This window comes from Hemitrygon akajei, chromosome 2, assembly GCF_048418815.1.
Source record: "Hemitrygon akajei chromosome 2, sHemAka1.3, whole genome shotgun sequence".
Lineage (NCBI taxonomy): Eukaryota > Metazoa > Chordata > Chondrichthyes > Myliobatiformes > Dasyatidae > Hemitrygon > Hemitrygon akajei.
This window is the reverse complement of record NC_133125.1, coordinates 11,213,256-11,239,328: the sequence shown is the minus strand read 5'-3', so window position 1 is coordinate 11,239,328 and position 26,073 is coordinate 11,213,256. Positions and strand designations below refer to the sequence as shown.

The following is a 26,073-nucleotide window of genomic DNA, read 5'->3' as shown; positions in this document are numbered from 1 at the left end:
GAGACAAAATGTTTGCAAGTAAATTGCCAAGATCGGGAACATCTCAAACCGACCATTAACCACGTGATCTACATATCTTCTGAATTATGTACAAACACCCTTGGCCAGAGCACACAAAGAAACATCAAACCCACTTTCACTCAGCTCAAAATACTCTGCTAATGAAGCCAGTGCTGCTTTCTCATGCAAAGCCTTTCAAAGAATTAGAAAGCCTGATTTATGCAATGAAGTAAATAGACAAGTGCAAAGGTCATAAAAACAAGGTGAATGCATTCTTATTGTTAGTTTGCGCTTGACATGAATGATGTGCTACCAAGTGACAGATCCTTTTCGTAATGACATTTATCTAACCGCGGCAGTAACTCTCTAAATCTAAATACATAAGCAAGCTATTTACCATTTATTTTCCTCTGGTGGGGATAACTGGAATGTATTTCATCTTCACTTTATCTGACAGGTATGAAAGATCTGCTGTACCAGAAGAACACTTGTTTGCTCTTTGCGAGTCATTTGACTTCTGTCTCTCACTTTAACTGGCTGGTTGGGACTCGCCTGTCTCGAAGGACAATAGGTGATGATCACCGTCATCATAAGCCTGGGTGGAAGGTATGGAGATCCTGAGATGCCCAGCCATCAAGAACCCCCTCTCGGCCTTACCCGTGTAGTCCAAAGGAAAGCTTATGAAGCAATAAGCTTGGTACCAGCTTGGCTGCAGGAGCCGCCGGAAGACGTTTAGCCGGTTTAGGGGCTCCACTCCGGATTTGCTGTCTGGGTTTACTCCCATAGCCTTCACCGCTTCCAAGGCTGTCCACAAGGCAGTGAGACTACTTACCCATAGCTGGGGATCTGGTTCACGAGCACCAGGCCGTGTCCACACAATGGAGGGCCTGTGTACTGCATGTGCAGCGGCCAGACCTCCTGCCCGTCATCTGTAGTTCAGCCTGAGTCTAAAGAGAGTTCCTGTGTGCCGTCAGCGAGGAGGCACTACATGAGGCTTGCTGTTGGAGAGGCTGTGTACTGGCAGGGAGAGACTTACACATTCAGCTCTCCTTTTCGCAAGATTGCTAGCCAGCGGCGGAAGCTGAAAGTGAGAGCGACAAGCACTACCCGCTACACTACCACACAGACACATCGCAACAACCATTTTGATACCTCTTTTACTAAGAGGGATAATTCACCAGCCGTGACGAAATGGTGGAGAAGACTCGATGGGCCAAATGGCTCCTATGCCTTACGATCTCATGGCTTATTGATTTTTTGTTTATTTAGAGCCCAGATACAACACAGAACAAGCCCTTCCGGGCCAACAAGCCACACCGTCCTGCAGTACACTTATTTGGCCTGAGCCTAATCAAAGTTCAAAGTTAATTTATTATCAAAGTGGCATCCATTATACCACCTAGAGATTCGTCTCCTTACAGGCAGCCACAGAACAAAGAAACCCAAAAGAACCCAACAGAAGACCCTGAAACTCCCCAATGTGCAGAGAAAAGTGAAAAAAAAAACAAATCATGCAAACAATAACCGCAAGGAAATAGTGTTCTGAACTGAAGTCCACAAAGAGAATCCAAGTCCCATAGTTCAGCGCAGAGCTGAGGAAACATCATGGAGCAGCGAGCTGATCCATCCCATTCCTCACCTCAGGCTCTGGCAACGTGACCTTTTCAATCTGGCCTGGCTTCTAAATCATCATCCAAACATCAGGTTTGGTAGCTTCGCCACGTTCTGGAGCCTCAATTCAGCCTGCACATGACCTTCCCAATTCGGCCCAGTGATTAAATCGATCAACCCTTGGGTCTTCCTTGCTCTTGGGGACAGGCCCGCTGCCTCGCCGTACCATGGTTCTGCCACATCGAAGTGCCTCCAAGCCTGAAAGGAAGTTGCAGGCCATTGCTTGCGATGATCGTTTACCAGGGAAAGTGTGATTAATAAAGTATTTTGTTGTTTTGGTTGTTTCATCAGCCAGAAGCCAGAAGTCGCTGAGACTCACCAGTGCCTTCCATTGCAGGATAGTTTTTAATGACCATTTAACATACTAACCGGAGTGTCTTTGGAATGTGTGAAGGAAACTGGAGCACTTGGAGGAATCCCACTCGCGGTTCACTGGGAGGAATGTACAAGTTTCTTACAGAATGACGGCAGAATTGAGGTCCGAACTCCAATGCCCCGGGCAGTAATAGCATCGTTACACTTCTGTGCTGTCTAAACCTATCCTGTTTTTAACTGATGTTTTCATAGGTTTTGTTTTGTAAACTGGTTTACTGGGTAAACTGAGATATTTTATTTTCCTTATGACAGAAATATCTTTGCATATTGATTCTATTTTTGGTAGCTGCTATGAGATGTTAGGGTGTTACATGTTTAATTTAAATGATCTTAATTGATCTACAGTTGTATTTTTCTCAGTCAAAGGAATCACATGAAAAGTTTAAAGAGAAATCCTACAAATACAGAAACCTTTGTTGGTTTGCCCGGTCTTGATTGAAAACTCCAGTCAATAATGCCTCCAGAAATAGTCTGCAAGGGAAGATACCGTAATCGCTAATTGCAGAAAATACTTGGTTTAAAATGGATGGATGGCTTTATTTACATGATAATATGTTTGTCATCTGGTTAGAACCTTGTTGACAAAATAAATGGTGATAGATCTTCAGCTGCTGCGGGGAAATTCCTGCCAAACTGACCTGACGGTTTTCTTTTAACTTTTCTTAAAAAATTGAGTTTAATTGAATTTTACTTTATTTCTTTACTTAGAGGTACAGAATGGGACAGGCTCTTCCAGTCCAATGAGCCACACCACAAGCAACCCCTAATTTAACTCTAGCCGAATCACGGGACGATTTAAATTGTTCAATTAACTTTCTAACCGGTATGTCTTTAGATTGTGGGAGGAAACGCTTGCATTCTACAGAGAGGATGTACAAACTCCTCACAGTGGACACTGGGGTTGAACTCTGAACGCCAGTGCCCTGAACTGTAATTACATTGCACTAACTGCTACGCTGCCATGGTGCACCAGGTGTATGCTGCTGCTGGAAATAAAACTATAAATTGTAAAACTCATTTACAACCACTGAGAGTCGTCGAATCATAAAGATTTAAAGATTAGTTACATTTTTACATCAAAACATCGGAACAGCCAGTGAGCTGCGTTGTTAGCTTCAGTGACAACACAGTCCAAGGATGTGTTGGGGGCAGACTGAGAGAGTCGCCATGCTTTGGATGCCAACATTATATGCCCACAATTTACTTGCCCTAACCCATATGTCTTTGGAAAGTACAAAGTTAACTTATTATCAAAGTGCATATATTTCTTCATGTACAACCCTGAGATTCATTTTCTTGCATGCATAGTCAATAAATCTATAGAATAATAACCAGAAAAGAATCAATGAAAGACCTGGACATTTCAACCGGTGTGCATAAGACAACAAACTGTGCAAATACATTAAGAAAGAAATAATAATAAATAAATAAACAATCAATATTGAGAGCATGAGATAAAGAGTCCTTGAAAGTGAGTCCCTAGGTTGTGGGAACATTTCAGTAATGTGGCAAGTGAAGTTATCCCCTTTGGTTTAAGAGCCTGATGGTTGAGGGGTAATAACCATTCCTGAACCTGGTGGTGTGAGTCCTGAGCTTCGTCTATCTTCTTCCTGGGAGGAAAGCAGAGGAAACCCATGCAGTCATAGGGAGAATGTACAAACTCCTTGGAGTCAGTGATAGGAGTTAAACCACAGGTGCTATGATGTGGTATGCTCAATACTATGCCATCACACCACTCATACCATTTGCAGGTTGAGTACTGAAGCTGGAAATCAAAGTATTGATTATAAAACTCATTTATAATATCTTAGAGTCATACATGGAGCACTACAGCATTGGAACAGCCCTTCAGTCCATCTGGTGTGTTTCTGTCTAGTCCCACCTACCTGCAATCGGACCACAGCCCTTCATAGCCTTCTCATGCAGGTCAAATCCAATCCTCTCTTAAATATTGCAACTGAACTGACATCCACGACTTCTGCTGGCTTTTATTTAAGTCAATAGAAACAGAAAATGCTGGAAGTGCAAGCAAGTCATCAAAATGGGCATTCTCCTGCATCATCAACCCTTCACCCTTCATAGTTCATAGTTCAAGTTTAATTGTCATTTAATCATACATGAATACTCATGAGGACAGCCAGACTAAACAGTGTTTCTTTGGGACCAAGGTGCAAAACACAGTACCAACAGTCATTCACAGCACAAAGCACATCATATAAGGTATCAGTAAAATACAGTCACACAAAAAAAGTCCAAGACTATTCACTGAAAAAAACTAAAAAACTATAAATTAAGCTATCACCTATTTCCAACACTTTTGAAAATAATAACGGTCTTCAGACTGATAACATTGGGATGTCTTTTCTATTCCAATTAAAACCATTACTGTACTCCAAAACAGATATCAATGGGAAATTGATTCAATGCAGATGGAGATTGGCAGAAAAGTTTGAAGTGATACACTTTGGAAGGTTGAACTTGAAGGAAAGATCCAGGTTAATGTCAGGATTCTTGCAGTGAGGAAGAATAGGGGAACCTTGGGGTCCACATCCTTAGATCCCTCAATGTTGCCGCTCAAGTTGATAGGGTTATTAAGAAAGCATATAGTGGGTTGTTCTTCATTAGTCAGGAGATTGAGTTCAAGAGCCACAAGATAACATTGCAGCTTTATATAACTCTGGTTAGACCACCCTTGGTGTTCTGTTCTGGTCGCTTCATTATAGAAAGGATGTGGAAGCTTTAGAGAGGATGCAGAGGAGATTTATCAGGATGCTGCTTGGATTGGAGAGCATGTTATATGAGGATAGGTTGAGAGAAATAGTGCCTTTCTCTTTGGAGTGAGGACTAGATGTTGGAAGTCTGAAGGAGGCCTGTCCTGGAGCTAGAGACCTGCGTTGATGTGTGTGAGAAGATGGGGAAGAGGATTGCTTAGCTGTTGTCATCTTGTTTTGTTTTGTTGTGTTATTCCTGTTGTGTTGTGTTGCTCTGCCAAGCATTGTGGGATTGAAATGTTGGAGCCAGAATTTGTGGTGACTCTTGCAGGCTGCCCCCAGCACATCCTGGGACTGTGTTGGCTGTTAACACAAATGGTACATTTTACTGTACATTTCAATGGACATGGGATAAATAAATTATGCTAACCTGATCATCTTGTTGTGTATTTACTATTGCAATAATATTTGAGTAATCTTGTATATATTGTATAATGGTTGTTTAACCATTGATGTTGATTTAAATAATTCATGATGGGTTATATGTATAAAAACTCCTGCTTCCACGTGATATGTACACGCCTCACTTAAAGTAAACTCAAAGTTAACTCACATTTCAGACTCCTGGGTCTTCATTTGAATTAGTTTAATATTTTGAAGTTATAAAACATAAATCTTATCCAATATTCACTTCTCATACAGAAAATAAAACAAAATTTGCTGAGTCAGCTTTTTAATAGAGATTTAAGAGCAGTGAGATATGGTAGTGTAATGGGTTAACCTAGATTCTGCAGTATTGATCTGGAGACATGAGTTCATATCCCTCAATGAAAGCAGGGGAATTTAAAGTAATTGAAAAAATCTGAAATTAAAAGCTGATATTAATAATGATCACCATAAAGCTACCAGATTGCTGTGAAAACCCATCCGGTCCGCGGACATCCTCTAGGGGAGGAGGGCTGTCACGCTAAGCTGATCTGACAGCAGAACAACGGAAGTGGCTGACTTTACTAGGTGGCAAAACTGCTTTGCAAGCTGCACGTGCACGGCCATCAAATCCAACCTTGTCAAATCTGGAGGATGCATGGTCATGAGGCATGGGAGCAGAATTAGGCCATTTGGCTCATTGAGCTTGCTCCACCATTCCATCATAGCTGATTTATTACCCCTCTCAACCCCACTCTCCATAAGCATGGTGGCAGATGTAGGCCATTAATCTCATCAAGTTTGCTCCACCATTCAGTTATGGTGGATTTATTATCTTTCTCAACCCCATTCTCCTGCCTTCTCTCCTAACCTTTGACATCTTTACCAAATAAGAACCAATCAACCTCTGCTTTAAATATACCTGATGACTTAGACTCCACAGTTGGCTGTGGCAATGAATTTCACAGATTCATCACCTCTGGCTCAAGAAATTCCTCTTCATCTCTGTTCTAAATGGATGTCCCTCTATTCTGAGGCTGTGCTCTCTGGTCCTAGAAGCTCCCACTATCCACTCCTTCTGGGCATTCCAACCCAATATTTGGTAGATTTCCATAAGGCATAGGAGCAGAATTAAACCATTTGCATCATTGAGTCTGCTCCACCATTCCATCATGGCCAATTTATTAATCTTCTTAACACCATTCTCCTGGCTTCTCTACCTTAAACAAGAACCTATCAACATCTGCTTTAAATATACCCAATGATTTGGCCTCCCCAGCCATCTGCATAAATGAATTCCACTGATTCACCACTTTCTTGTTAAAATAATTGCTCCTTAGTTCTTTTCTAAAACAACATCCTTGTTTTCAGAAGTTGTGCCCTTTGGTTGAAGACTCCCCATTATTGGAACCATCATCTCCATCTGTAGCGCTCCTGTAGACGTGAGACAGCTTACTGTTGGTTTGAAAGCAAAGGAATTTGATTAAAAGAAATTTGAAATAAATTGTGGTAAACTATCACCACAAACAATGAAAAGGCAAGTGAGGACAAAGTGAATCTCAGAGATGTGCCCTGCTGGTTGGAGTGAACAATTCGGAGGGGAGAACATAGGATGGAGGGTTTCCACGCCTGTGCAGCTAACCTAGGTGCGAGAGTGGATTGTTCTAAACACCGTGCTGATTTGGTGAGGTCGAGAACGGCTTTCTCGGCAGCGAAACCCAGGTCCAAAGTGAAGAGTTGGGCGGCATGTCCTAGGCCTGGAGTGATTTGCCATGGTGGGGAGCTGACATCTAAAAGCTGGCCCAGACAGACCGGAAAGGCAGGGTGTCGAGAGTCAGGCAAATTTGGATCGCTCTGGGTTCTGAGCCGATTCAGCTTCTCCAGCAGGGAAACCTAGGCCCAGAATGATTCATTGCAGGGGGTGAGCAGGCGGGTGGGTCCTAGTGAAAGGTTCGGGCAATTTAAATGCCAGCCCAGATAGTCTGGGGACTCTTCTCGCCACATCGCTAACACTGTGAGACTGCCCCCAGCTGCTGTGCTTCATGTCTGCAAACTTTACGGTGGTTTCCCCTGCTAGAACACTAGGCTTTGGGCCTACTCCAAGCTACTCTAGGGATTTGGATCTAAAGACTCATTTTTGTTTGGTATGCTGTTGTTGTTGCTCATTTCTATTGTTTGCATGATTTGTTTTGTTATTTTTCCCTTTCCCTGTGGGCACTGCAGGTTGGTATGATTTGTTTTCAATTGCAATCTTTCGGGTTCCTTACTTTGTGACTGCCTGTAAGCAAACAAATTTCAAGGTATATAATTTATACATTCTTTGATAATAAATGTGCTTTGAATCTTTGACTCTGTCTCAGCCTTTCAATATTCAGTAGGCTTCAATGAGATATCCCCCAGTCTCTTAAACTCCAGCAAGTACGGTCACAGAGCAATCAAACATTCCTCATACATTATCCCGTTCATTTCTGAGATCACTGTTGTCAGCCTCCTCTGGGCCCTTTTCAATGGCAGCACATCATTTCTTAGCTGTGAGGACATAAGGGCGCTACGGTAGCCTAGCGGTTAGTGCAATGCTTTTAGAGCTCATTGTGTTCCAGAATTCGAAATGCAATTCCAGCATCATTCTGTAAGAACTTTATACATCCTCCCCGTGGAATGCATACATTTTCCCCAGGTGATCCAGTTCCTCCCACAGTCCAAATATGTTCCTGGTAGGTTAATTGGTCATTGTAAATTGTCCTATGATTAGGTTAGGATGTATTGGGTTTATTGAGGGCTGCTGGACAGTATGGACTAAAGGGCCAGAAGGGCCTGCTGTGCACTGTATCATGGGGTCCAAAACTGTTCACAATACTCCAAATGCAGTCTGACCAAAGCCTTAAAAAGGTTTGGCATTACATCCTTGCTTGTATATCCTCTCAAAATAAATGCTAATATTGCAAAAAAAGAGAAAATTTGCAGATGCTGGAAATCCAAGCAACACACACAAAATGCTGGAGGAACTCAGCAGGCCAGGCAGCATCTATGGAAAAGAGCACAGTCAACGTTTCAGGCTGAGACCCTTTGGCAGGACTGCACTTGTTATTGACTCTACCTGCAGGTTAACCTTCAGGGAATCCTTCATGGAGCATCCCAAGTCCCTTTGCACATGTTACTTTTAAACTTTCTCTCTGCTTAGAAAGTTTCAAGGCTGCAGATCAAGAAAATATTTAAATATCTAATTTCCCCATTTATTGTGGTTGAGTGGAGAAAGGAGGGATAAGAAAGGTGCTTTTGACTAAAACTGAGAGGAACAGAGGACCATTATTATATCAGTTATTGTTTCTGTCTTTATTCTAATTAGAAATTAATTTGCTCAGCAGTATAACTCTGTGTATTACCTAGAGCTGCCTCAGAAAGGCAACGATCATCATTAATGATCCATACCATCTGGGGCATTCTATCTTCTTGCAGCTAATATTGGGCATAAGGTGCAGAAGCCTGAACTCCCACACCACCAGGTTTAAAAACAGCTACTTCCCTTCAGCCATTTGGTTCTTCATCCGATAGGCCAAGCCCTAATCACTACACTTCAGCAACTCCTCTCAGTCTCCTCCTTCTTCTTCAGCCCTTTACCTTTTCCACAATAAACCCAACTTTGACTTTGAGGGGGACTGTTCATTTGACGGCATTCCGTTTTTGGTTTGTCACTGGTCTTTTGCTGGGCTCCAGAGGCATTTGACCCCCAGCTCCGCCTGGATTCCTATACATGCATTGCATGTCAAAATTCGTAACCAAGGGTTCGGAGCCCATGGAGCTGTCAGTTGTCAGTCAGCTGACACAACCTGTTGTTGGGTTTTGGATTGAGCAGATTTATAAAGCTGAACCAAGGCAGCCAGATGTGGAATTCCACCAGATTTTTCAGTGCAAATAAGCAGTTTGTCATCATTGTTGAAGAACATGAGTGTATGTGCAGATATTTTAACACATGCAGCCATCAGGATAATAATTCTCTTGACAAAGCATCCTTTATTAAGAATTAGATTGATGTCTTCCTTTAAACAAGTTGATTAATACTGCTCTACTTCAAAAGTGACCTATTTATTGCAAAGCGCTTTTGAAACAACCCTGAAAATTTGCAAAGGATTAGTGTCATTTTTCTTTTTGCTGGAGGCAGTGATAGTGTACTGACTTCTATAATAGCTCGTGACAGTGAGCATCGTGCCTGAAATATTTAATTATGGAGGAGATTTAGGGTCATGAAAATATTGTCATTACATTTAGTGCCAGGAGTTCTGTTTGAAGATGGATTCCAGATGCCTTGAGGAAAATGCACTCAGTAGCTACTTTATTAGGTACACTTGTACACCTGCTCGTTAATGCAAATATCTCATCAGCCAATCGTGTGGCAGCAACTCAGTGCATAAAAATCATGGTCAAGAGGTTCAGTTGTTGTTTAGACCTAATATCAGAATGGAGAAGAAATGTCATCTAAGTAACTGACCATGGAATGATTGTTGGTGCCAGATGGGGTGGACTGAGTATCTCAGAAATTGCAGATCTCCTGGGATTTTCACACACAACTGTCTCTGCAGTTTACAGAGAATGGTGTGAGAAACAAAAAAAAATCCAGTGAGTGGAAGTTCTGTGGACAAAAGCTCTTTGTTAATGAGAGGGATCAGAGGAGAATGGCTAGACTTGTTCAAGCTGACAGGAAGGCGACAGTAACTCAAATAATCACAAATTACAGCAGTGGCATGTAGAAGAACATCTCTGAATACGCAGCACATTTACCTTGAAGTGGATGGGCTACAGCAGCAGAAGACAACACTGTGTTCCATTCCTGTACCTAATAAAGTGACTTCTGAGTGTAAGTCACTTCCTTGACTGGCTGAGTTCTATGTTCTATGCTTTGAAGGAGTACAGTGTTGTGCAAAAGTCTTAGGCACGTATGTATTGCTAGGGTGTACTTGCACAGTACTGTATTTGTCAAAGTGGAGCAGAGAATGAGTTTGCAACTCAGGTGGGAGCAAAGGATGTTAGGAATGGCGAGGGTGGAGCACCGAGGGAGGGGTATGGGACAGGTGGCAGAGAAGGAGTGCTAGGGGCAGAGGGTGGTGCAGCTGCAGACACACCCAGCCCTGAGACATCAGGTAAGGTCACTTGATTCCAAACACAGGTTCATTATCACTCAATTACGTCATGATTTTCTTTTTGTGGCAGCAGTACAGTGCAATACATAAAATTACTACGGTACTGTGTAAAGGTCTTAGGCACCCTAGCTGTATATATGTGCCGAAGATTTTTGCACTGTCATTTTTGAATGTCCGTTTAAAACGTAATTGGAAAGAAAGGTGCTAGCCTGACTTTGGTGAGATACCCCCCCCCCCCCCCCCCCCAAGACATTCTCTCTTCTTCCTTCTCTCATCAGGCAGAAGATACAGCCACCAGGCTCAAGAACTGATTTGAACTCTTTGTTATCAGGCTCTTGAATGGAACTCATATCCCATTAGGACTCTTAAGCTCACAGTCCATCGCATGATGATCCTGCACTTGATCATTTCCCGCACTCCACTTTTACACCTTCTACTGCATTGTTATTGTTTGAACTTTTTCAAGCTCAATGAACGGTCTAATAACTGTGATCTGTGTGAACAGTAAACAAAGCGAACTTTGCACTATATCCTGGTACATCTGACAATGTCAAACCAGTACCAATACCAATGGATAGAAGAACCTGGTACAAATACACCTGAGAGATGTAAGACGGATGAGGTAGTAGAGGGGGATTTCAACCTCCACCATTAACTGGCATTCCCTTGATGTGGAAAGATGAGAGGAGGTGGAATTTTTAAAAGTGCATCCAGGGGACTATTTTTATATCAGTAGACTCAACTAGGAATGGGTCTGTATTGAGTGGACAGGTGAGGAGATCTCTCAAGATGGCAGCTCAGGTCAACTGAACATAGAACATTGAACATTACAGCACAGTGCAGACCCTTTGACCGATGATGTTGCGCCGACCTTTTAACCTACTCTAACAACATTCTGGGGTACACAGCTCCCCCGCTTAATGGTCTATGGCATAAAAAAGGTTGGGGACCCTTGATCTAACCCTTCCTTCCCACAAAGGCCTCCATTTTTCTTTCAGCCAGGTGCCTATCTATGAGCTTGTTAAACATCTCCACCACCACACCTGGCAGCTCATTCCGTACAGCCAACATTCATCATTTGACATCCTCCTATGTGTTCTACCAATCACCTTAAAATTATTTGTCATTTCCACTCAGGGAAAAATGTCCTTGGCTCTCCATTCAATCTATGGGTGGAGCTAAAGATGGCACCAGTGGGTGACTTCTCCCAGCTCATTAGCAACACAGTTATATACTTCCTATTCTAATGTCTCTATTTCCTTTTCAGGGTGGCTGGGGTCCTATCAGAATCTTTGATCTACGGCGGCACTCAAAAACTGTGATTCTGCATGACGGCATGTTCCCGTCTTGAAGCTCACTGGCTGTGTTTTGGTTTGTCCAGGCGCGGCCCTGTGGACACGGATTCTCACCTGTGTCGCATACTGAAGCTTAGTGGGAGCCAGAGCTTTGAAGACAGCGAGAGTGGCTGTTGGAGGGCTCTGCATTTGGTAATTTGCCAAGTCTCGAGTCCGGGAACTTGAAATAGGGAAACAATACTTCAGACTGACCATAACATCGAAATCGCGACTTTTGTCCCCCATGTCACTGTTGAAGGAGTCTCTCCTTTGTTAGTGTGAGAGAAAGTCTGTGGAATGTTGAAAAATGGAGTGAATGGTTAGTTTTTGATGGACTGTAGATCATGGTCTCTCTTTGGGGGCTCTGCTGTTGCTTGCGTGGTGGGTGGTGGGAATGCTGATGTTTTATGCTAAAATAATTTTGGGAGGGCAGGGCTAATGCTGGTTGCTGCTGCTTGTGTGTGAGAGGGGGCCGGGGGTTTTGGGGTTCTTACATCTTTCTTTCTGTCTTTCACTCTTTGGGGGTTTTCCTTCTATTTCGGGGATGTCTGTGAAGAGTAAGAATTTCAGGTTGTATATTGTATACATTCTCTGATATTAAATGGCACCATTGAATGATGTCTCTGATCATTTTGTCCATCTTTATCAAATCATCTCTCATCCACCTCACAATCTCCTCATTTGCAGCCCCGATGGGTCAAATAGCTTAATTCTACTCCTATGTCTTATGGCCACCTTCATTCCAAAGAGAAATGCCCCAGCTCACTCGACGTATCCTCATAAGACATGCTCTAATCCGGGCAGCTAACCTCTGCACCCTCTCTAAAGCTTCCACATCCTTCCTTTTATGAGGTAACCAGAACTAAACACAAAATTCTAGGCTAGACTGGGTGGTGAAGAAGGAACACGGAATGCTTACCTTTACTAGCCGGGCTTTAGACTATAAGAGCAAGGAGAACTTGGTCCGGCATTGTCGAGTATTGACTTCTTTATTTTATTTATTGAGATACATCACAGTCAGACCCTCCTGGACCTTCAAGCCACACTGTTCTGTAATCCCCGATTTCACTCTAGCCTAATCATGGGACAATTTTAATGACCAATTAATCTACCAGGCAGTACACTTTTGGACTGTGGGAGGAAACTGGATGACTCAGAGCAAACTCATGTGGCCACAAGGGGAACATACAAACTCCTTAAAACAGCGGGGGGAATTGAATCTGGGTCACTAGTACTGTAAAGTGTTGTGCTAACCACTACACTACCGTGCGGCACTATTATACGCTACTCGGTCACTACGCTATGGGGGGGGGGGTGCAAAATTGCATTAGAGAAGGAGCAGAGGAGATTTACATGTGACAGAGTGTTTCCGTGATGAGGGCAGACTAAATATTTTTGGTTTGTTTTCCTTGAGGCTGGGAGGGTATCTGACCGATGTAGACAGAATTATGAGAAGCATAGACGGAGGACGGAATACAAAGCATAAACATCAGAAATTCTGCAGATGCTGGAAATCCAAAGCAACACACACACACAACGCTGGAAGAACTCAGCAGGCCAGGCAGCATCTCTGGAGGAGAATAATCAGGTGATGCTTTGGGGTGAGACCCTTCTTTGGGATTGAAAGGAAGAGGGCAGAAGCTAGAATAAGAAGGTGGGGGGAGGGAGGAGAGGAGTACAAGCTGGCAAGTGATAGATGAGACCAGGTGAGGGGGAGGCAGGTGGATGGGGGAGGGGATAAGTGAGAAGCTGGAAGGTCATATGTGGAAAAGGTAAAGGGCCGAGAAAAAGCTGTGAGAGAGGGTTTAAAGTCCTTTAGGGTAACCACACCTCAAAGAGACTTTGCATTGGAACAGCTAATCATGAACATCAGAGATTCTGCAGATGCTGGAAGTCCTTTTTCATGGTAGAGTGAGTAGGTTTCAGATGAGAAGTAAGATTGAGAAGGGATCTGAGAAAAAAGTTTTATTTTCATTCAGAGTATTTGAAAAGGTGTTGGAGGGACTTGAAGAGTTAAGTAATGGGGAAAGGTTGAATAGGTTCATACTTTATCCCCTGGAGCACAGGAGAAAGAGAAGAGGTCTTATGACAGGTATCGATAAGGTGAATGTATGCAGGCTATTTCCCCCTCAGGGTGGGTGAAGACAGAACTACATGTTATAGGTTGAGGATGAAGGGTGAAATATTTTAAGAGAAACCTGGGGAGGGGTGTGCACTTCAGTTGGAGTGTGGTGTGGGTGTGGAATGAACTGCCAGTTGAAGTGGTGGATATGGGTTTGACTGCAATATTTAAGGGAAGTTTGGATAAGTACATGGATGATAGGGGGATGGAGGGTTGTAGTTCAGGTGCAGGTTGATGGGGCCAGGCAGGACAACAGGTCAGCACAGACTAGATGGGCTGAAGGTCCTGCTTCTGTGGAGTAGTACTCTCTGGCTCTATGCCTATAAACACTTGAACCAGAATGCCGTTTACCAAGGCTATAGCAAGGCTGTAGTACAGGTGGTAGACCATAGACCAAGTGCTGGTAAAGAGGATTGGTATGTGCAGGAGTCGATGGTCAGACTGAAAAAGATGGACCGAAAGGCTGTATGAATCTAAGGACATCATCTCATATATTATTATGCAGAATTCACTGAACAGACATAAGCATGCAATTAGAATCACAAACCATTATCTCTAAATCAACATATGAAACGTATTTTCTGAAATGTGGATGTTTCAAAGATTTATTGTTAATCTGAAGAACATACAAGCTTGTACTGATTTTGCATTAACCATCAGATCTGGAGCCTAATACAAAAAACATGAGTATTATTACACAGTCACTAAGGTTGCAGTGGTTATTTCATCCCTTAAATAACTTATGCTGTTTTAACTTACTGACTGTTGTTAAGCCACATTTCTGAGATATAATTGCCATTCACACAATAAAAGAAGCCCATCAAGTTGAAATCTTATCTCATTGTTCTCAGAGGGAAAGTCAGCCTCTGTAGGGATTTGTTGTAACATAAGCATCAGTATTTCCCAAGGAATAAATTACAGAACACTAATATATCTTCATTTAAATATTTTGCATAAGTTGCTTGATCAGATTGGTTACTACATTTGCAATCTTTATGATAACCATTGTAGGGGAACTGATAGAATATTGTGAAGCAATTCACAAGGGAGCTTTTTTTTTTGTGCACAATACACTCAGTGGTCACTTTATTAGGTACACCAGTACACCCGCTCATTAATGCAAATATCTCATCAGCCAATCATGTAGCAGCAGCTCAATGCATAAAAGCATGCAGACATGGTCAAAAGGTTCATTTGTTCTTCAGACCAAACGTCAGAATGGGGAAGAAATGTGACCTAAGTGACTTTGACTGTGGAATGATTGTTGGTGCAAGACAGGGTCGTTTGAGTATCTTGGAAACTTTTGATCTTCTGGGATTTTCATGCTCAAACGTCTCTAGAGTTTACAGAAATTGGTGTGAGAAACAAATAAAAAACCCTTGTTAGAGAGAGAGAGGTCAGAGGAGAATGGTCATACTGGTTCAAGCTGACAGGAAGGTGGCAGTAACTCAACTAACCAGCCGTTAGAACAGTGGTGTGCAGAAGAGCATCTCTGAATGCGCGACACGTTGAACCTTGAAGTGGATGAGCCACAGCTGTAGAACATACACTCAGTGGCTGCTTTATTAGGTAAAGGAGAAATCTAATAAAGTCACTATTGAGTGCATGTACATATATCCCATCCTGAAGGAGGGTTCGGCCCAAAACGTCAACTGTTTATTCATTTCCATAGGTGCTGCCTGACCTGCTGAGTTCCCCCACCATTTTGTGTGTGTTGCTTTTGATTTCCAGCATCTGCAGACTTTCTCGTTTTTATGCATATGTTCTTTCTTGACTCTGCATTGTGCAGTATTAAAGTATTTTTTTCACCATTTTCAAGAAAAGATGAAAAGTCTTCAACCTGCCTTATTAATTCTGTTTCTCTCTTCTAGCCTGCTAACCTGCACAGTGTCACCAGCTATTCCAGATTTGTAGCATCTGCAGTTTATTTTTATTTCAAGAGATATTATTGCAGATGGACACATTTCCTAAAATATCTCTTTACTAGTACAATCTATTAGTGATTTTCATCAGATTTCTGTCAATAATCAGGAGCACATTTAGTGAAAGATCAATAGAAGCCTGTGATAAAAAGCAAAAATATCCCTGAGTTTTCCACTGAGGAAGTTTTGGAAATTCCATTCAGTATACTCATCAGAGAAGCAGAATCCTAACATTTCTTTTCTGTAGCCAAGCTTGTCCAATAATTTGATATTTTTACTGCTTGTCTGAGCAATGGGTATAACATTATAAACACAAGAGGTTCTACAGATGCTGAAAATCCAGAGTAGCACACACTAAATGCTGGAGGAACTCAGCAGGTCAAACAGCATCTATGAAGGGGAATAAACAGTTGACATTTCAGGACAGGACCCTTCACCAGGACTGGAAGGGAAGGAGGCAGAAGCCAACATAAGAAGATGGGGAGAGTGGAAGGAGTACAAGCTGGCAGGTGATATGTGAGACCAGGAGATTGGGGAGGTGAGTGGGTGGGGGAAGGAAGATGAATAAGAAGCTGGGAGGTGGTAGGTGGAAGGTGGAAAAGGTAAAAGGCAGAAGAAGAAGGAATCTGATAGGAGACTGGACAATGGAAAGAAGGAAAGGAGGGGAAACTGAGGGAGGTGATGGGCCTGAGAGGAGAATAGAAGAGGTGAGAAGGGAGCCAGAATTGGCAACAGAAAAAGGGAGAAGCTGGAGGGGGGTGGGGGGGGGGGGGAGAAATTACAGGAAATTAGAGAAATCAATCTTTTAGCCATCAGGTTGGAGGTTGAAAATTATGAGCTGGTTTAGGGGAGTAAATGAATTCCACTAGCTAGTGTGTGAGAAGTCAGAAGGCAGAGACTTCCTGTTGAATTATGGAGTACAGTAAGCGGTTAGTCAATCTGTTCTCACTAAAACTCTCAAAATGGAACCATAGAGGAATGAAAATTCATGCAGTGAGTTGCCTTGATGTGGAATATGTTAATTGCAACTTTCCAAAAAGGGAGGGGTTGACATAAAGAGGAATGACAATAAAGCTCTGTTCTATTCTAATTGTTTCAAAGTGATGGAGGGTGGATTATGTGATTACGAGATATATCTATAGGGCGGTACAGTAGCATAGTGGTAATTGTAACAACTCTACAATGTCAGTGATCCGGGTTCAGTTGCACCGCTGTCTGCAAGGAGCTTGTATGTTCTCCTGTAACCACGTGCTTTCCTCTCACTTTCCAAAGACCTAGGAGTTGGTAGGTCAATTGGTCACATGGGTGTAATTGGGTGGCCCAGGCTCATTGGGTTGGAAGGGTCTGTTACTGTGCTCTAAATAAAAAAATAATAAAAGCATCACTTTTGATCACCTTTCTTGTATGAGTCAAGAAGTCTGGCCTCCCTGTTCTTATTTATTTATTTATTTATTTAGAGATACAGCATGGAGTAAGTCCTTTCAGCCCTTTGAGCTGCTACTCCCAATTTAATCCTAGCCTAATAACAGGACAATTTACAACGACCAACGTTGGAGGAAACCCAGATGGTCACAGGGAGAACATGCAGACTCCTTATAGGCAGCAGCGGTGGGAAATGAACCTGGGTCAATGGTACTGTAAAGTGTTGTGCTAACCATCATGCTACAGTGCTGCCCCTGTTAGTTGCTAATGCACATAACCTTACATATGGTGGTAAAATACTTTTCTCCCCCCTCCATTTTCCACATAAATGATCAATAATTCCTGTGGAAAAGCAGCAAGGTGGAGATATATTTTCTGAAGTTTTTTTTAAAAAGGCAGAGAGAAGGGATGAGATGTAAAATTAGAACATGTCAGCACAGCAGACCTTTCTGCTGACAACAGTGTGCTGATCTTTTAATCTACTCTAAAATCAATTTAGTTGGTAAGACATAGGAACAGCATTAGGCTATTTGGCACAGAATTCAGTCACCCAGCAGAGGCTCCCTTTATTCCCACTCTTTGCCTTGTGCCAGTCAGGTAATGTTAGTGTCTTTCCTGTATATCATGATATCTTATCTTGTTTAGCAACCTCATATGTGGCAATGTGAAATTTAAGCACTCCCTCCTACATAACCCTCCATTTTTCTATCATCCACATGCCAATTTAAGAGTTTCACAAATGTCCCTAATGTATCTGCCTCTACCACCACCCCCAGCAGCGCGTTAGGTGGACCCAACACTGCCTGTTTAAAAAAAATCTACCTCTGAATCACCCCCCCAAATACTTTCCTCCAATCACTTTAAAGTTAAGTTCCCCTCACATTAACCATGGAATGGCTGAGACTTACATATTTCTACTCAACAGATACTTGGAAAATTTGACTTATTCAACCAAAAGGCCAATAGCAAAGACATCTGAAAAAGGCATCAACATTTCTGAAGCAAAATTTAGTCCTGAACAGAAATGTGCTTTGTGTGTGTCATATTAATTGGGGGAAAAAAATAACAATTTATACTTGCAAGTCAGCATTAATATATTTCTTTACACTGTGAAAATATTCCCTTTAAACAATTACTAACATTGACCTCAATGGAATGAATTTGAGGCAGAAGACAAGTCACCAAGATGGCAGTGTCAAGCATTGAGCCCTACTGGCTGGAGGTGCATTTCTATCTACCTACACAGAGTGGCCACTTTATTCGATACACCTGTACATCTGCTCGTTAATATAAATATCTAATCAGCCAATCCTGTGGCAGAAACTCAATGCATAGAAGCATGCAGGCATGGTTAAGAGGTTCAGTTCTTGTTTAGACCAAACATCAGAATAGGGAAGAAATGTGATCTAAGTGACTTTGACTGGGGAATGATTGCTGGTGCCAGACGGGATGGTTTGAGTATCGCAGAGCAGCTGACCTCCTGGGGTTTTCACGCAGTTTACAGAGAATGGTGTGAGAAACAACAAAAATTCAGCGAGCAGCATTTCTGAGGATGAAAATGCTTTGTTAATGAGAAGGATCAGAAGAGAATGGCCAGACTGGTTCAAGCTGACAGGAACGTGACAGTAACTCAAATAACCAGGTGTTAAAGAGCATCGTTGAATGCACAGCATGTCAAAACCTGAAGAGGGTGTGTTGCAGCAGCAGAAATCCACGTCCAAACACTCATTTTCCACTTTATTAGGTACAGGAGGTACTTAATAACGTGGCCACTGAGTGCGACATGGCATAGTAATGGTGAGCCAAAAACATAGGAGTGTTACAACAGGTCAACGATCTTCATTTCCGAATCAAAAATAAAATCGTGTGTCTTTCAGTTTGCTAATACTGACTCTTGCTATTACTAAAGTTTTTCCATTTAATCAGGAAAATGTGACAATTATTGTTGCAGAACGTTTAAAAGGATAAAAGTGACTGAAGCTTCCAATCTGATATTTTTGCAAGCAGTGTTACAGCTTTGTGCACATAGAGTGTGGAAGCAATAAAAGACAGCATATCATGTGCAAACGTTTCTTCATAGACAAAGGCAACGACTAACAGAACTGCCAAACACATGGTTTACTTCAGCTTACAACAAAGTGATGCACATTTAAAACACAAGACATTCTGCAGATGTGGGAAATCCAGAGTAACACATATAAAATGCTGGAGTAACTCAGCAGGTCAAGCAGCATCTGTGGAGGGGAATAAAGAGCTGACATTTTGGTCCATTCTAATGAATGGCCTTGAGCTGAAACATTGACTGTTTATTCCTCTCCATAGATATACCCGAGCCAGAGAGCCCCCAGAATTTTGGATATGATGCACATTTAAAACGTGCAATTGATGTTGTTAATATTAACTATATATGTAACATAAACACATATGTAATGAATAATTCAGGAATCCCGGAGAAGAAGGATTATTCTCTTTCCTCTCTCAGTACACAATACTATCAATTTGCCTCAATGCCAGGTGTTCCTATCCTTTTTTATGCCATGGACCAACACCACTAAGTAAGATGTCCATGGACTCCAGGTTGGGAAACCCTGCTCTATGCACTCTGGGCTTTAGTGAAGTTGAGGATAATTTATTATTAAGATACAGCGCGGAAAAGGCCCTTCGAGCCAGGACCCCGAGTTAATCCCATCCTAATCACGGGACAATTTACAATGGGCAATTAACCTGTCAATCGGGACATCTTTGGACTGTGGGGAGAAATCGGAGCACCTGGAGGAAATCCCAAGTGTTCACGGGGAGAAAGTACAAACTCCTTGCAGGCAGCGGTGGGAATTGAACCCGGGTCACCTGTAAAGCGTTGTGCTAACCACTATGTTACCCTGCTGCCCCACTCCTCCCACCGCCCATTGTGTTTTAGTGAGAAATAAAAGAGTTTTAAATAAGTGGACATTAATATTTAAAAGTAGAGATTATCTGTGATGATATTTAAAACACCAATAGGTCATTTCTGAGGGAGAGGTACAACAGCAACTGAATCACTGTGAAATTACATGGATGTAACTTTTGCATGACTTTTGCTGAATTGCATATATAAGCACCGAGGCAAACTTGACAAACTTTCGTGTACATCAAGTCACGAAACAGTAAATGGCTTACATGAATAACTTACAATAACGTCATAGTTATGTCTTCATTGATATACAGAGGCCGCCTCACGTTTATCAGAATCATAACTGAACTGAACAGATTTGGACAAACAGATTGTGTCCAATAGAAATCCACATTTAGTAATTATTACAACAGCATTCCGTATTCCCTCTATTTCTTTGCTATATTGGTATTTGTTTTTTATTAAAAATAAAAATTGCAACAGAATAACTTAGGTTGGCAATACAAACATGCTGCACAAAAATGATAAAATGATATCATTGAATGAGCTTCGAAAAAGGGGTGGCGTGTGCTCGAGCATTAATTTTATTGTTATGTTGTACTCTCAGTGGCCACTTTATTAGGTACACCTGCTTGTTAATGCTAATATCTTATCAGCCAATCACGTGGCAGCAACTCAATGCATAAAAGCATGCTGACAAGGTCAAGAGGTTCATTCGTTGATCAGATCAGAATGGGGAAGAAATGTGATCTAAGTGACCTTGATTGTAAAATAATTGTTGGTGCCAGATGGGGTGGTTCGAGTATCTCAGAAATTGTTGCTCTCCTGGGATTTTCACACGCAACAGTTTCTCGAGTTTACAGAGAATAGTGAGAAAAACAAAAAGGAACATCCAGTGAGCAACAGTTCCTTGGGCAAAAACACTTTTGATAAGGAGAGAGATCACAGGAGAATGGCCATAATGGTTCAAGCTGACAAGAAGATGTCAGGAGTGTGCAGATGTGCAACTCTGAATGCACAACATGTCGAACCTTGAAGTGGATGTGTTAAGCGCAGATGACCACACCAAGTTCCACTCCTGTACCTAATAAAGTGACCATTGAGTGTATGTTCATGGATTTATTGTCTTGTATAATCAGAAATTAATAAAATTTATTGCCTAATTATTTTGATATATTGCAGTAACTAATTAGCTTTCTGGGCTCCTTTATTAGCATATTAGGTATGAGCCCCCACACATACAGAATCATATATCTATTGGTCTTATGTAGGTAAGTCTGTAAGCATATGTTAATGAAATTAGGGAAAAAGACGCCTTTAAAGAAATCTTCAGTGTCTGTTAACAATAAGAGACAGGTACACCCTATAGAAAGCTTTATTAGTGCTCAGTTGTTTTACTGCCTGACTATAGTGACAAAGTGAAACTGAAATGATTGAAAACCATTTCATTCTTAACAGCTGAAAAAAAACTTTTTGAAATTGACAATAAATAAGATGCAATAATGGCACCTGGAATAATAATTAGAAATATTAGTTTAAATGCATATTAATCAAACTTGGGGGGAAGGGAGGTGGGTTAAAGTTTGTAATTGCACAAGTTTTATTTCATTATATACAAATAAACAAAACACAGGAAAATAAACTTCTAAGGAAGAAAAATCACCGTGTGAAAGTCTGACAAAGAGCAGGCTGAGACCACCTAACGATTCATGCCTATCACAATCTGAACACCTTGTTCGTGAAAACCCTCCAGTATCTTACAGGTTTGTGCAGTTTTTTTTTGTTGCGATTTAGTCGTATGGTGATAACTTTCTTGTCAGTGACCACCGTTCACTATCACTCCTCTGTACATCCCAGTAGTTCCATCCGCAGAGTGATCCGACCATACCATGACCAGGGCAAGATCCTAATATATCGTGCGTAGATGGGAGGATCTATTACATTTTTCCTGTGTGTATCATTGTCAAAATTACCTTGGAAAACCTGCCAAACGAGAAAAAAAAAACATTATTACTGACTGGACGGTAATATGATCCTCATCAACCCAAGTTTTCTACCTGTAGATTAAAGAAGGGCTTTATTTGTTACATGACCGTACATTGAAACATATAGTGAAATGCATTGTTCACGTCAAATCCAGTGAGGATTGTGCTTGGGACGGTCCCCAAGTGTCACCATGCATCCAGTGCCAATGTCATACGCCTACAACTTACTAACCCTAACCATACTTCTTTTGGAATTTTGGAGGCTTATGGGGAGAATGTAGTAACTCCTTAAAGCCAGTGGTGAGATTCGAACTCCGATCTTAGATCTGGTGCTGTAACAGAATATAGCACATCGAACATAGAACACCACAGCACAGTACAGGCCCTTTGCCCTTGACATTGCGACCATCTTTTAACCTATTCTAAGATCAATCTAACCCTAATCTCCCCTCCTACATAGCCCTCCCTAGGACAAAGTGCTGCATAGCAATAGCAGTTATATAAGACATTGGTGAGGCCTAAAGTGGAGTACTGTGTGCAGTTTTGGTTGCTACCTACTGGAAAGATGAAAGAGTACAGAGAATATTTACAAGGATGTTGCTGGGTCTGGAGGACTGGAATTTTAAGGAAAGATTGAATAGGATAGGACTTTGTTCCTTTGAATGTAGAAGACTGAGAGGAGGTTTGATGGAGCTATACGAAATTATGAGGGTATAGATGCTTCCTACAGAGGGTGAGTCTTGGTCCTGAGGGCACAACCTCAGAATAGAAGGACTTATGTTTGAAACAGAGATGAGGAGAAATCACTTTAGCTAGTGGGTGATGAATCTGAGAAATTCATTGCCACAGACAGCTTTGAAGTCCAGGTCTTTGGGTATATTTAAATTGGAGGTAGGTTCTTGATTAGTCAGGGTGTCAAAGATTAAAGGGTTAAGGCAGGAGAATGGGGTTGAGAGGGATAATATATCAGATATAATGATGGAGCAGACTCAGTGGGCCAAATGGCTAAATTATGCCCCTACATTTTATTGTCTTATGTTCTAAGTCTTTTCCGTTCGGCAGGCACTGACTGGTGGGGTGTGGTAGATTTGGTGCTGGTGCCGCAGCTAAGACATGAAACATTTCCAAGTCTCCAGGCTGTGCAAGAAAATGAGCTGCAGCTAGAGAGGAAAATGCTGGAACTCACTCAGCATTTGTGAAAAGAGAAAAAGAAATGATGGTTCAGATCAACACTCAACATTTTAGGAACAGTTTCTTCCGTTCTGCTGTCAGATTTCTGAACCTAGGGTAAACACTCATCATCATTATGCGCAGTGTCATTTGGCATAGGTGATAATGGCGACCATGACTGTTTCGGGCAAATTTTTCTACAGAAATGGCTTGCCATTGCCTTTTCCTGGGCAGTGTCTGTACAAGACAGGTGCATTACTTATTTCACATATATATACACACATTTCTTATTGTTATTTATAGTATTTTTCTATGTAGTGTACTGCAAAACAAAAACAAAATCATGAAAATTGTATTAAACTTGACTTTGATTCAGAGCACAGCATTTTCTAGAGTAACGTAATCTTTGAAGAATTCTGTTTCGGGAATGTGATCTATGAGGAGTTTGCATTAAGTCTCCAATGTGATTTAGATCAGAGGGTGTGGGAAAATGCATGACAGACACAGTGTGACGTGAATAAGGGTGATGTTATCTACACTGGTTCTTAAAGCCATTATTCTTCTCCTGGTGATCAGTTTGTAAAGTGTAAAACAATGCTCTTTGTTTACATCAACTGGTTAAGAGGGTTGAGAGTTTCAAGTTGCTAGAGTGAACACCAACTATCCTGGTCCAACCACAAAGACACCGTGGCCAAGGAAGTTCACAAGCACCTTTGCTTCCTCAGGAAGTTAAAGAAATTCGGCCTGTCCCTGTCAACCCTTACTAAATTTTTATCAATTCATCATAAGAAAGCATTGTGGCTTGGTATGGCAATTGGTCTCTCCAAGAGTGGTGGACATGCAGTTGTTCAACACATTACAGAAGCCAGTTACTGTGCATTCTCAGTAAAGCAGCCAGCATAATCAAATCCAATCCACTCTCTTCTCCTCTCTCTCATCGGGTAGAAGATACAAAAGCTTGAAAATACGAACCACCAGCCTCAAGGACAGGTTTGCTCCCACTGTTATCAGACTTTTCAACAGACCTCTCGTTGAATAAGATGGACTCTTGGCCTCACAATCGACCTCACTACGATCTTGCACTCTATCACCTACAGCACTGCCCTCTTTTGGCAGCTTTTACACTTTATTCTGCATTGTAACTGTTTTACCTTATTTTAGCTCAGTGCACTGTGTAACGATTTGATCTGTATGAACAATACGCAAGACAAGCTTTGCACTGTATCTTTTTGAAGAAAGAAAGACTTGCTTTATCTTTCACATGTACAGTACATCAAAACATATATCATTTGTGTCAACAACAATCCCTCAGGCAACATCTTCCAGATAGCCAACACAAAGTACACTGCAGATCTTCCAGATAGCCAATCTCTTCAATTATTTCACTTTCTCTACGTCTTCTGCTTGTTCTTTTTGTCTTGATTGTGTTTCGCAAACAGCTGGAGCCTGCAACGTGTAGTTTGGAAATCGATCCGATGACCTGGCGCCCTATTATCCCCGGAGAGGATAGAGAGCACTAGGTGCTTCATGGAGAAGACCAGAGATAGGGCACAGGGTCATGACTGACTCCATTTCAATGTATCAAAGAAGATTGAAGTATCAAGGCAAATGCTGAGGAGGTCAATGATTGCTCTCAATGGGGTTGATGACAGTCAGTAGCTGGGTTGGCGGTGTTCAGACTCAGTACGGCAGTCATGCTTCCCACAAGGGCTGAGTTTGTGCGGCCACTTTCCACGATGCTGAAGGGAGGATATTTTCAAATTCTGAGATTTGTGTGATTATTGGACTGTAGGTTATATTAGTCTCCTTCAGCTTTCAGTGCTTTCTTTCCTGATGCCGATTGGCATGTGGGCGATATGTTACTTTTTGTGTGAGGGAAGCGTTGGGGGTTTGGGGTCTGATGTTCTTGTTTGTGCTATTCTGTGTGGGCGATCTGTTTTTTGTGCGAGGGAGAGGGTGGGGGGCGGTTGGGGTTTGTGAGTTCTGCTTTGTTCCTTTTCGTTTGTGGTGGGGAGGGGTGGTTAATGCCTCTTCTTTCAACAACGCCCATGACTTTTCTATACTTCATGGCTATCTGGAGAAGACAAATATCAGAGTTGTATTGTACATGCATACTTTGTCAATAAAATGAACCTTTCAAATCAAATCACAGAGGATTGTGCTAGGCAGCCCACTAGAGTCACCATGTTTTCAGCACCAACAAAGAATGCCCACAACTCAGCTACCCTGATCCATTTGTCTTTACAAGTTCAAGCTTAAGATCAAGTCATCTGACTATACATGTAGACACCCAAATGGAATAATATTCCCCCGGACCATTGTGCACCCACAAACCGTATATCACACACAGCACCTACAACAAAATATTACCATAAATAAGTTAATAAAATATAATTCAATCTGCATGTAGAGTTCAGCACAGGTAAAAAGCTCACAATTTCAGTGACAAAAGTTCAGTGGTGGCAGGGTATTCATGAGTCTCACATCCCGAGGGGAAAAAGTGTTACCCTGCCTGGCAGTCCTAGTCCTGATGCTTCTGTGGGAGGAAACCCATGCAGTCATGTGGAGAGAGTACCAGCCCCTTACACTGATCTTACATCTGGCTTTGTAACTGCGTTGTGCTAACCGCTACACTACCATGCTGGCCTATATATTACCTGTCGACTTTTACCAGTTCTTATCGATGATCTTAGTATCTTGCTACATGCACCAATAATAAATCTATACCAATATTCAATGCAATTGCACATAGTTGAAATGATGACATGCTTTTGTAACAAACTGTTGTATTATTCTGACCTCCTGCCATTTTGTTTAATATTTTTTAATTTTAATTTTGTTTTCACGCGTCCCTCCTCACAGATCTCCCACCTGGCACTTATCCTTGCAAGTGTAAGTGCTACACCTGTC

General features: G+C 41.8%; 1 protein-coding gene across 2 annotated transcripts in view; it reads right to left on the bottom strand.

The window, feature by feature from the left end:
• Window positions 1–14,351: 14,351 nt before the first annotated feature.
• LOC140739061 (EGF-like repeat and discoidin I-like domain-containing protein 3) overlaps window positions 14,352–26,073 on the bottom strand; it is a 292,599-nt gene continuing 280,877 nt past the window's right edge. For both annotated transcript variants that reach the window (XM_073067021.1, XM_073067017.1), the window contains one exon: window positions 14,352–21,991. In XM_073067021.1, the coding sequence (XP_072923122.1) occupies window positions 21,845–21,991 (147 nt within the window). In that variant the 3' untranslated portion in view covers window positions 14,352–21,844. The remainder of the gene's footprint in view (window positions 21,992–26,073) is intronic.